This window comes from Corvus hawaiiensis, chromosome 28, assembly GCF_020740725.1.
Source record: "Corvus hawaiiensis isolate bCorHaw1 chromosome 28, bCorHaw1.pri.cur, whole genome shotgun sequence".
In the NCBI taxonomy this organism is placed as follows: Eukaryota; Metazoa; Chordata; class Aves; order Passeriformes; family Corvidae; genus Corvus; species Corvus hawaiiensis.
The window spans coordinates 7,221,581-7,233,888 of NC_063240.1; the positions used below are offsets into that span (position 1 = coordinate 7,221,581).

Sequence of the window (12,308 nt, forward strand, 5' to 3'; positions counted from 1 at the left end):
ACTTGGCTAATTAGAAGGCTCTTGCCCTGTTTTCTTCAAAGCCTGTGTGGGAAGAGCACGTCAGCAGCAAAATGCCACACAGCAGCGTGGGCAGGTCCTGCCTCTAAAGCTGCGGAGCTACAACCCACGGCAGGGCTCCAGCGTGTCCAGAGCTGCTGGAGATGGAAGAATCCCAGTGGATCATATGCCTCTTTCTCAGCAGAATACAACCCTTCCCATGAATCCCAGTATTACAAGATTCTGGAAGTAGGAAGCCCAGGAGCAGCCCATTGAGGACACAGGGTTTCCTCCCATACCCCACACCAAAAACGTGCTGGGTGACAGCCCATGATAAAACATCTTGTGTTTGCAGCTCAACATAGCTGCTGTGACAACTGGGGCTTTGTTTTCCTCCCCCTGCAGAAAAAGGCAAAATAAGGCTCATTCCCCACTCATCTCTGACAAAGCTGTTTCTGGGTGCTTTAGGGAGAGTTAGAGTGTTACCCCTGCCTGGGCAGTTTTACATCTAAAGACATTTAAAATAATGGAATGGTTTGTGTTGGAAGAGGCATTAAAGCTCATCCAGTTCCATGGGCAGGGACATCTTCCACTGTCCCAGGTTGCTCCAAGCCCTGTCCAGCCTGGCCTGGGACACTGTCAGGGATCCAGGGGCAGCCACAGCTGCCCTGGGCGCCCTGTGCCAGGGCTGCCCACCCTCTGAGTAAATAATTCCTTCCCAATGTTGAATCTAAATCTCCAAGTCTAACCAGCAGCTCTCCTTCCCACAGCCCAGGTCAGTGACACAGCTGCTCACCTCCTTGCTGTGTCTTAACCTGGATGGGGTCAGACAGGGGCCCGTCCCCCACGGAGGTGAAGGCCAGCACTCGCACGGTGTAGGTCTCGTCCTCGAGGAGGCTGCCCACGGTGGTCAGCAGGCTGTCATCCACGTTGTGCTTCTGCCAGTTGCTGACGGGCTGGTCAGGCTCCATGGTGTAATAGACACGGTACCCTCGGATCTGCCCGTTGGGCTCCACCGGTTCCTCCCACTGGATGATCATGGTGGTGCTGCTCAGCATCCGGCCCTGCACGTTGCGGGGAGCACTGGCAGGAGCTTGTTCCCCAGTATGAGTGACCACTGACTCACTGGGAGGCCCCTGCCCGATGCTGTTGACTGCGGAGACCCAGATCTCGTACTCGGAGTTGGGGCTGAGCCCCCCGATGCTGTAGCGTGTGGTGGTGATGTCCTCCTTGATCTGGTATGGTCCATCCTGGCTCTTAGACTTGTACTCAATGACATAGTAGGACACGGGGTCTGGATTTCCAGAGTCCCAGGTGATGGTGATACTCGTTGCTGTTGTCTCTGTCACCACTGGCGTCCCAGGAGCCTTGGGAAGTGCTGAGAATCAGGAAGAACAGGCATTTAAAAAAAACCCACAGGTGCTGAAATGGTGCCTAATTGGGCTAGTTAGGGCTGCAGGAGCAGGAGGCACAGCACCAATCCCAGCAGCTCAGGAAAGTGCTGCTGGAATATTATGAACCTAGTTATCCACTCTATTATCCTCCTTAAACTGCTCCATCAAAGGCAAAGTATTCAGCCAAACATCTGGAATCATTAGCACGGGCTGCAGCTGCACATCCGCCGGCTCCCAGGGCAGGGAGGGAGAGCAGCTCCTCCTTCCCAGCACGTGCTTGGATCTCCCGGACAGCTCCACGGGCAGGGAACGGCACAGGCCGGGCTCTGCTCTCCAGAACAAGTCCCCATAAATGCTGGGATTGCTTCCTCTCAAGCCACAAAGCTGTGTTAATCCCCATCTCCCCCCTCCCTCAGTCAGGAGTCCCCCTTGGAGCCTGCTGGGGACTGCACGCTACCCAGCACTTTAACTGCACCTGAAATGTGCTCTAACTTCACCTGTTCTCAAGCTTTATGTGCTGTCCTCACCACACACTTTAGACCCTTTTCAACCTTCCTTTTCAACCTCATCTTATAATGGAATCCCAGAATGGTTTGGGTTGGAAGGGACCTTAAAGCCCATCTAGTCCCACCCGTGCCATGGACAGGGATACCTTCCACTGGCCCAGGTGGCTCCAAGCTGTGTCTAACCTGGCCTTGAAGCCAAACTTCTCTAGACCTGATCACAGTAAAGCTCAAACTTCTCCTTTCACCTTCTGCCCGGGAGAGCTACAGGTGCTCACACACAGGAACAGAGCAGGGAACAGAATCCAAACGAAATTATAAAAGGCAGAAGGTACCAGCAAGGTGAGATTCCCCATCTGAGGAGATGGGAGAGTTGGAAGCAGAAGCAATCTGCCCAACACAGCAGCTTTTTAGATTGAGAGGGTAAGACAGGGAAAAAAGGGAAGGAAGGAAATACTCAGGAAAATAAAGAGGATCTGAGTCCAGCCCCAGGCGTCCTTCTGCTGGCACGAGAGCTCCACTGCCTGTGCAGAAGCTCAGAGGGGGTGTCATGCCAATATTCTCTAGTCCCTACTCATTTCTCCTGTCAGACCTTCCTCAGACAGATCACTGATACAACAGGATTTGTTATTTTTGTTATTATTCCTCCCCTTCTCCAAGTGTTTTTCCTCTCCCCTCCCACTGATCCTTTCCCACCCCGTCTCTCCCAGATCCCTTGTGGGCAACACCAGCACTCGGAGCAGACACCAGCTCACACAGAGCTCTACACTCACCCAACCTCAGGGGTTCCTGCTTGGGTTTAATACTCCCCTGCTGAGGACAGAACAGATTGAAGATGGCACCCATGCTCCTCTTGGGAATCACTAGCTGGAAGCCGGGGTTATTCCCCCTCTTGCTGAGGCAACAATGGCCACTAAGATGCTGGAACTAAGCTCTACTGCAAGGGTTCACATGCCAGAGATCCTCAGGGCCTTGGCTGAATCTCAGGCCTTGGAACAGGATGGCATGCAGGCTCCAAGCCATCCAAGGCTCCTTGCACAGTGCCCAGCCAGCCTCATATGCCAGGACAGACACAGCATGCGGGGACTGGAGTCACAGTTTTCTTCACAACAGCTCAGGTGTCCTAAAGGGAGGGAAGGTCTCAAGCCACCAGCTTCCTCTCCACTGTGGGTTTCCCTGTGTGTAGGATCCCCGAGCACACATGCACAGATCCCAGCACGGGGCACTCATGGTGCACAAGTCTATCCTGCTGCTTGTGCTCGCAGACCTCCACATGCACCCACAGGTAAGGACAGGGACTGACACTCCTGCAGCCGGGCACCCAAGATCCAGCCATGGTGTCCCTGGCCATGCACACACATCCCACTCATGCATGAGCACCTGGACATGCAGGACCACGCCCCTGGCCATGCACACACACACATCCCACTCGTGCAAGAGCACCTGAACGTGCAGAACGGTGTCCCTGGCCATGCACACACACCCCATTTGTGCAGGAGCACCCGGACATGAAGGACTGTGGCCCTATCCATGCACACACACACACCCCACTCGTGCAGGAGCACCCGGACATGCAGGACTGTCCCTGGCCATGCTCACACACCCCACTCGTGCAGGAGCACCCAGACATGCAGGACTGTGTCCCCCGTGCAGGTCAGACAGCCACGGGCTCTCCCCATGCAGACACACAACGACACAGGCACAAACCATGGGACATTCCCACTCCGGCGACACGTCCCACCAATGCTCCCATGCACCTGGCCAGGTGTGCCCTGCACTCATGCTTGGACACTCAGCTCTGGCCGTGCCCCCACGCCCGCCTGGCACGTGCCCACTCCCACACGTGCAGCCAGGACCCTGCTCCCACTCCCTTACATTTCACCGTGATCTGGGCAACGGCTTCTATGACTCCCAGACTGGACATGGCCACGCAGGTGTAGTTGGCGGAGTCCTTGACATCCGTGAGCTCCAGGACGTTCCTGCCCACGGGCATGTCATCCTCGGGCGTCAGGTCCTCCGCTCCCTGCATCCACTTCACGTAGGGCATGGGAGACCCCACGGCCACGCAGGTGATGTTGACGTTGCCCCCGGGCATGATTTCATGGCTGACAGGGAGGATGGAGAAGCGAGGGGCCACACGGCGAACTGTGGACGAGACGCACAGAGGTAACAAAAAAACAAAACGGAAAACCAAACCAAAACAAACAAACAACAAAAAAACAAAGAGGAAAAAAAAAAACAAACCAAAAACAAAAGAAAGGAAAGAAAAAGAAAGGAGAAAAAGAAAAAAGAGTAAAAGATAATTTAAATATAGATGGGGCTTGTCATTGCTTATTTTCTTCCTTCATTAAAAACAAAACGAAAAAACAAAGAAAGGAAAAAATCAAAAACTAAAAACCAAAAAAATTAAACTCCAAATAAATTTGTACTTCACAAACAATATATAGAATATAGACATAAAAGCGGTATTTCATAGCAACAGGGTTCCATTGATCAAGATTAGACCCATCACAGCACAGATAAATACACAAAAATTTATTAGCAATTTCTCATCTTTACTGGCAAGAGCTGGCATGGCGAGCGCCCAAACTTCTCCTCCGTGGCCGCTGGGGCCCCCAGCTCCCCGCTCCACACCCCAGGAACCTGCTCCTCCCTCTCCCAGTGGGGTCTGAGTCCCGGGTCCCCTTCTCCCGAAGGAACAGCCCATCCACCACCACGGCCCGGCGTGGTCCAGGTGCCCCCTCCGGAGAGGGGCCCTCTCCCACCCGGGGCTGCTGCAGAGGTGGGGTGGGGGGTCAGGAGAAGGTTGGGATGGGGATGGAAACTTCTCAGCATTTTGCCTTGTTGGACCCAGAGAATTCAACAAAGAGAGAAGTGTCACATCCCCAAATTCCTGACGCTCCACTTGAGAAGTAAAAGGCAAAAGGATAAACGAGGGAGGAGAGGGAGTCCCCAGAGTGGGACAGAATTTAGTTGGTGTCTGCGTGTGAGAAGCGTCCAGGGGAACACAGCCCCCCTGGAGCGAGAGAGAGTGTGGAAAAGATGAGAAACTCTAATGAAATTTTTGTGGTTTTCGGGTATAGAAACCCTAACGAAGCCTCTTTAAGATCTGACACGGTTCCATCGATAGATGCAGCTCTCAGAGTCACAAACATCATGCAAAATAGGTAAAAAAGAGAGAGAGAGAAAGAGAGAAAGAGAGAGGAAAATGCAGAGAAATACAATTTCTGGGCGGCAGCAAATGCCCACATGGATACTGGATAGAAAGTGAGCGACAGATAAAGGAAGGAAGACCAGGAGAAGGAGAACAAGAGGGGAAGGGAGAAAGAAGAGAGAGAGAGAGGGAGGGGAGGGGGAAACCCACTTTAATGCTGCATACTTTTTCTAGCTGATGTGACTCAATGTGGTGGCTCACATTGTCACATCTCAGCCCTGGCGGAATAATAAATAGAATAGAATTAATAAGAAAAACAAGGTAATGAAACTTTTAACGTTGAGAAAACAGTGACATGTTCTGTGCATCTCCTTAGCAGAGAGGTGGATGCAGCTTCCAGACCTTACACAGGAAGAACATGGACGCAAAGGGGAGGCTGTGGTTTCCTTGGCTCCATTTTCTGAGCTACCTGGGCTGGCTGGAGGGATGGTGGGTGCCCTTCCTTAGCGGGGGAAAGCAGGGGAACGGACAAAGGAGAACGTGTGTGGATCAGAGAGGCCCTAGGGAGGGGGTCAGGGCAGGGTCTCATCCCACAAGAAAGAGAAAAGGATACAGGACCCAGGGAAAATGCAGGAACAGCAGCAGCTGGAGGGGAGCAGGAGTGCAGGATTCCTCCAGCCTCAGGGACAGCCATGCAGGAACTGCCTTAGGCAGGGTGGGCGAGGGGGCAGCAGAGTCCGGAGTGCCGGGGGGCTGAGAACTTCCCGTTCCTGCCGTCTGTCCCCAGGTAAGCTCCGCACAACCTGCCAGTGCCTCATGCCAAAGCAAAGCAAAGGACAGCAGAGCTGAGCCTGCCATCGTCCCTCCCACTGCCTTCAGATGTCCCCTGGAACTGATGTCTTGGGGCTTGCTAGTATTTATCTTCCAGCTTTATGGATGTTTTCCAAGGGCAAGGGCACTGCCAGGAGAGGCAGAGGCTGCTTGTGGGGCTTTGGCAAACAAAAGCCAGCTGCAGCCCCTGCATCATCCTGCAAGGTGACAAGGGACACTGGCACAGCAAGGTCTGCTCTCCCCATCGGGCTGTCAGACCCTTTTCTGCAGGAAGCAGTAGCCAGGAACCAGCACTGGGAGGCAAGGAAGAGAAGATTTCCAGATTGGTGGCATGAGGAGCTCAGAGGCGGCGAAGGGGAATTTCTGCATGCACGGATTTGCAGAGAGAACGGGGGGCATGCCCTCAGCTGGGGAAAGGATTAGGATGTGGAGGGAGGGACTGCAAACTCTCCTGGCCACTGACACTAGAAGATGATTTTCTACCTGCAGAAAGGTGTAGGGGGCTACCACAGTGTTTGTTCCACCTCAGGCACCAGCGCTGGCTCAAAGGATCAGGCAACCTGCTCCTTCCTCCCTCCTGCCACTATGGAGAACACTCAGCCCTAGCCACGAGGGTACATCCCTGTTTCCTACATCACCCTGCTTCCCACTGCTTCCAGGGGTACCACACTTCAGAAAATGGAGCCAGGTGGAAATCACACCTGTCACAGTCTGAGACAAGATGGAGAGAACTTGGAAAGAAACAAGTGGGGTCAACATGCAGACAGATCTGGGGTGGGGATGACTCTTCTGAGGGGGGCTGGTATGTAACCTTCTGGAGAGGGGAGGCAAGGTGGGAAAGGTGAGGAGGAATGGGGAGACACATCCGGACAAGATCCGGTCAGCAAACAGCATCAACAGCAACAAACAACGGCAGGTGGGATGCAAACACTGAGTTGTCATGGGAACAGAACAAGACAATTAATCCAAACCGAAGCTAATCGCAAAGAAATGAAACCCAACTGAAAGAGAAAGGGGAAAAAAAAACAAAGAAAAGAAAAGAAAAAAGAAAGAACAAACCAGAATTTAATAACTGAAAAGCATCATCTGATGTAGGGCGGAGTGCTGAGAATCGGAGTCTGAAGGGAACCGACCGTTCCTGGCTGTAGTTTTTGGGCAGGAAAGGAGAAATCCACTCACAAAACACAAGCTCAGGGGCTGCGCAGAGCACATTCCCAAAAATCTGCAGAGCAGCCCTCCCCTCCTCCTGACAGCTCCCAGGGGTGCAGGTCAGCCCCGGGGGTCTCAGGGATCATCACTTTAATGGCATTTGTCTTTCTCCAAGGGAAGCACCCAGCACCCCTGGATGCCAGCCCTGGGCACCGCCTGTTCCACAAGAAGGGAGAATTTGGACTGGGGCTGATACAAGCCCAAAACAGGCAGCAGCACTTCCTTGGTGCATCCTGGTTTAAAAAGATCTACACTCTCCTGTGTGCACAGATATACCAACATCCACACACTGACCTAGGATGGGAAAAGAACTCCAATTAAATGTTGCAGACCTCAGAGAGTCCCCTGGATACAGCCCTGTGATGGCTCAGGGCTGTGACAACCACAACAGTTACAGGGTTCATCTCTGGCTACCCAGAGCCATCAGGCTGCTGTTTATTTTAATTGCTACACTTGTATTTGGCTGGAGACAGGGAATTTGTCAAGCTGAGAATCCCTGGGTCAGCCTTTAGGTCAAGGCCCAGGAGGAGGAGAGCCGTGGTGGAAAGGAAGCTGGAGATGGCATCAAGACAAATTTCAGCTCTGGGTCCAGCTCCACAGCAGCTGAAGGAGGGGAATTTGACACAAAAAAAATGGGTGAAGAGATTCCTTCAGTTTTGCTATGGAACACTTTCAAAGGATCGGGAAGAACGGAGCTGCCCTTTCTGGAAAGGAAACATTGGGATGGGGCAGTCAGGGCTCTGCTTTATAGACACCTTTCTAATAATACTTTTCCCAGTTTCTGGTACAAGAAGGACCTTCCCTGAGTTCCAGGGGCGTTTGGTTTCCAGGACAGCTTTGCCAGACCCCGCATGCGTACACAGATGTGCATGCTCCATGTGCAACAGCTCCCGACGGACACACACAAGCAGGCACACACAAACAGACATTGTCCATGGCCAAAAAACTCTCAGGAGCTTTTTTTTTCAAACAAGGATACAGCTTGTTACGGATAGAACCAGATTCCAGGACTGGAGCTGGATGCTTGGGATGCAAGTTAAATTATTTCAACACAGAAGCCATTTCGGAGGCACAAGAAATTTTCTTAAGCGCAGTTAGTTATGAGTCTGTTTAATTGTTGGATAACCATTTCACACTGCAAATCTGCACCCCAAATTGTGCTCTTTTTTTAGAAACAGAACAGATCCATAACTTTTCACACCCTTGGGAAGCCAATTGGTTTTGTTGCTGCTCACGGAGGCAGAGGTTGACCCAGTTTGTGTTCTGTGAGTGGCATTTTTGGCTTTTTTGGTCCCAATCAGCATGGCTCAGGCTCCCCACCACCACCACTCGGGGTCCACAGGGTGAGAGGTGTTTCTGCAACATTTACAGACCTGATTGGAAGAGACACTGGGAGATTCAGGGTTGACTTCTGCAACACCAGAATTCATCTTTAAAACGTGCTCCCATGGTGCTGCTAATGAGAGGAACCTGAGGACCAGCCAACCAGTTTGTGCTGAGGAAACCCACCAGCTGCTCTTTTAAAGCCCCTTCCAGATTCCCCCAGAGAGAAAAAATGTTGGAGGAGGAGTGAGGTGGGGGAAGGAGAATGTCCTGGACGAGAACCTGTCACTTCAAACCCCGATTCACATTAAACCAACTCAAAGAGAAATGCATCTTGTACCTTAAAGAAGGAATTAATTGAAAAAGGAAACAAAAGAAAGTGAAGTGACTGGTTGAAAGCACCAAACAAAACCAAATGGTATTAAACATTTTGACACTCAGCAAGCTGCTGCTCCAAATGAGGTGAGAAGGCGGACATTATTGGCCATTTTGGGGAGACAGGAGTCATTCCGTCTTGCTCCAAAATGAGGAGGGGTAGGGGAAAGGGTGCCAAAATAATGTGCAGCCTCTACATTATTAGTGAAGCTTAGATTACACCTGTCCTCCCCTCCCAAATGTGGTCTGTCCCTGCCCCTGCGTGTCCGTGCAGCCGCCTCTGCCTCCTCCCTCTCCCGCTCCAATTCCAGGTTTGTTCCGCTGGGGCGAGACCTTGTTGGGGTTTGGATTTCCGACCTCCGCCCCTCCACAGGACGAGAAACTTCCCTCCTCCTGCCATCTCCTTCCTCATTTCCTTCACGGTAAATAAAAATAAATAAGTAAATAGGTAGATAAATAAAGAATGAGACCAAGGCTTGGATTTGGTCTGGAGGAAATCCATTACCTTCCCAATAATTGTTACTTTTCACTTAAAAAAACCACATTAGCTGAGCGACAGGCTGGCTGAACATCTCTGGTCTTTTGTAATTATTATTTTTTTTTCTGTTGTTTTTTACAGGATTGAACAGAAAATCATCAGAACCCAATTGTTTTTCAAACAGCTCTGTAATTTTAAACACAGACTTGACTGTTTTAGTTTTTGTTATTTTAATTTGACAAGGTGTAATCTAATTTTTTCCCCTAAAACAAAGAGAACAGCGATGCAAAAGGTGTAAGAGACACAGGCAGGCAGAGATTTCGAGATCAGTACAGCACAGTGTTCCTGCAAAGTGCCCTCTATAGAGAGATAGTCAAGTATATACATAGATATATACACAGTTTGGATTTTGTTTTTTTTTGGGGGGGTGGCTTTTTGTATCCATTTCCATTTCCTGATACCCTTGAGAAATCCTTCTGCAGAAACACAGTGAAGTTTTTGTTTGCTTGGTTTGGTTTGGAACTAGAATTTCAGAGCTGAGGACACCCCAAACATGGACAGGGCGCTCCCCCACCCACAGAAGCGCTAAAATAACCCTTAAAAACCATCCCGGAACTCTCCATCCCTCAGTTTCAGCACCTGGAAGCTGGGCACTGCAGAGGCACCTGTACAGCCCAGTGGTGGTTCTGCCTCTCTCCTTCTCCATTAAAGAATTTATCAATCTAGTCTAAAAAGGTATTAAAATTCCTACAGTTTAAAATACCAATGACTGTTTTGACCTTATGGCTATTCGTTAAATCTCTAGTGCAAGTGGAATTATTTGCTTCAACCTCTAAGTGGGATTGAAAGGGAAAAGCTCAGCAATGGTTCCACCTGGAACCAACCAGCAGCTTTGGTCTGATGGTCAAATTACTCATGAGCCGAACTTAACTCAGGCTACAGGCTAAATTACTGCTTAAATTAGTCACATTTTAATCTATTTTGAAGTTTTATTTCCTGAGGTGCTCAGCACACTATTCCTGCCCTTTCTGAGGGTTTATTTTAATTGATTTCCACTAGTTCAGCTCTTACGTGCTTTGCCCTGGCCTGGTTTCATCTTTGGTCTCTCAATGAGCTGGGGTTTTCCAGAGAGCCTTGGGAGTTACTGGGAACGTTCTCAGCAGGACCTGGGCTGCAGAACCTGGCTCGGGGTGACAAAGCTTGTGCTGATGGTACAGGCAGCAAAGGCAGGGCCTGAGCGGGCACTGGGCTGCTTTAAATGCCTGTTGAGCCATTTACAGCTCCCTGGGCTGGAAAAGAGCAGAGCCACGAGAAGCTCGAGCAGAGAGCAGAAAGGATTATCCCTGCAGCATCCCAGCTGCTGCCTTTGGTACCTCCTGACAGGGCCCCACTGTGTGAAAAAGGGGAAAATTCATAATTCTGCTAAATTCAACCACGACAACGTGTCCTGTGCCAGCAGCAGCAGCTCTGCATGCTCGGGGGATCTGAGGCACAGCCCACACGGCTCATCCCTCCTTCTCCTTGTGACGTGGAGGAGCACAGGGACACGAGGTCCTTACGCACAGGGCTCCATCCCAGCCAGCAGCCGGATTTTGGGATCAAACCAGAGCAATCAAGGTGGCCGCCTGCAGCTTCCCAAATTAAGAGGAGAGCTGCCAAGTGCTCCATTTTCAGGGGGCAAACCAGCTGTGGCCACAGGTCCTGGGTGAGGGGACTCGTGCCCTCGCCGGGGTAATGGCTGAGCCCCCCATGTGGTCCCTGATTACGGACAAAAACACCACAGAATGCTTTGGGCTGGAAGGGACCTTAAAGATCATCCAGTGCCACCCTTGGCATGGCACCTTCCACTATCCCAGGTTGCTCCAAGCCCCATCCAACCTGGCCTCGGACACTTCCAGAGATGGGGCAGCCTCTCAAACACCACCACGGGCAGACAGCTCTTAGTTCGCAGGATTTTGAATCCATCCTTTCCTGCAATCACTATGGGCCACAAGTTTGATGGCATTTGTGTCCCTAGGGATACAGAGAAGCATCCAAGAAGACTTTTGAAAGCCAGGTGAGCTGTATGGCTCACACAAAAACCAGGATTCTCACTGAGGTGCTGACTTGCCCCTAGAACCGTCTTTTCACCGACCACAGGTGAACCCTGGACAGCTCAGCCTGAACTTCCACACACCGGGGCTGGTGGCAGAGGTCACCTCACCTGCTTCTGACCTGCTCTTGTCTCCAGAAAGATACCTCTGCTTCTGACCTAGGGCATCCCCATGGCATGATCTGACCTGTAATAACACACGAGGCAAACCCTTAACCAGTAATTCCAAGACGGTGCCCATGGTTTGGGCTGGAAGGACCTTAAAGCCCATCCTGTTCTTACCCCCTGCCAGTGGACACCTTCCACCAGACCAGGCTGCTCAGAGACCAGAACCTTAGCAAACCACACAACCTCTTCTAGCCAGGTATCAAATCTCTATTTCCTCACCCAGTGTCATTCCAGCCTATCATGATTACCTCCCATTTAGGTTTAGTTTATTGCTGTTGATATCATTATTATTGTTTTTTATTGGCTCTTAAGGAAGAATTTAATCTTCAAGCCTTCTCAGATCACAAGAGATTCTTAGCAGCAGCAGTGCAGTTAGAAACAACAGGCCATGTTAGAAATACTTTATAAAAGAGAAAATAAACAAATAAAAAATAATGGTGTATAAATCCCTTTTTAATTGCACCTAAATCCTGAAACTCAAACTCCTAGTCATGAAGGAAAATCCTGTAATTAGGAGTGATTATCACCTTTTAGTCCTAGGCAGGAGGGAGGTGGGATGGGAAAACCTTGTTTCAAAGGCTATTTCTTTTCTCTTGGTGGTTTTTGTTTTTTTTTTTTTTGTTTGTTTGTTTGGGTTTTTTAATAGAACAAGCTTTTTTTCTTTTTCTTTCTTTAAAAAGAGCCTTGGGACTGAGGGATGTTTTTTGGCTATTGTTGGCATCCAAGTCAGAAGAGCCAGAGCTGGTCTCTTCCCAGAGAATTATCAAGAGCGCAGCATTTGGGA

The 12,308-nt window shown here is 50.5% G+C and overlaps 1 protein-coding gene across 22 annotated transcripts in view; it reads right to left on the bottom strand.

Moving 5' to 3' along the window:
- PTPRS (protein tyrosine phosphatase receptor type S) overlaps positions 1-12,308 on the bottom strand; it is a 149,129-nt gene that overhangs the window by 40,789 nt on the left and 96,032 nt on the right. For all 22 annotated transcript variants that reach the window (XM_048287757.1, XM_048287755.1, XM_048287754.1 and 19 more), the window contains 2 exons: positions 3,770-4,039; positions 794-1,375 (listed from right to left, as the gene is read on the bottom strand). In XM_048287757.1, coding sequence (XP_048143714.1) covers positions 794-1,375; positions 3,770-4,039 — 852 coding nt within the window. The remainder of the gene's footprint in view (positions 1-793; positions 1,376-3,769; positions 4,040-12,308) is intronic.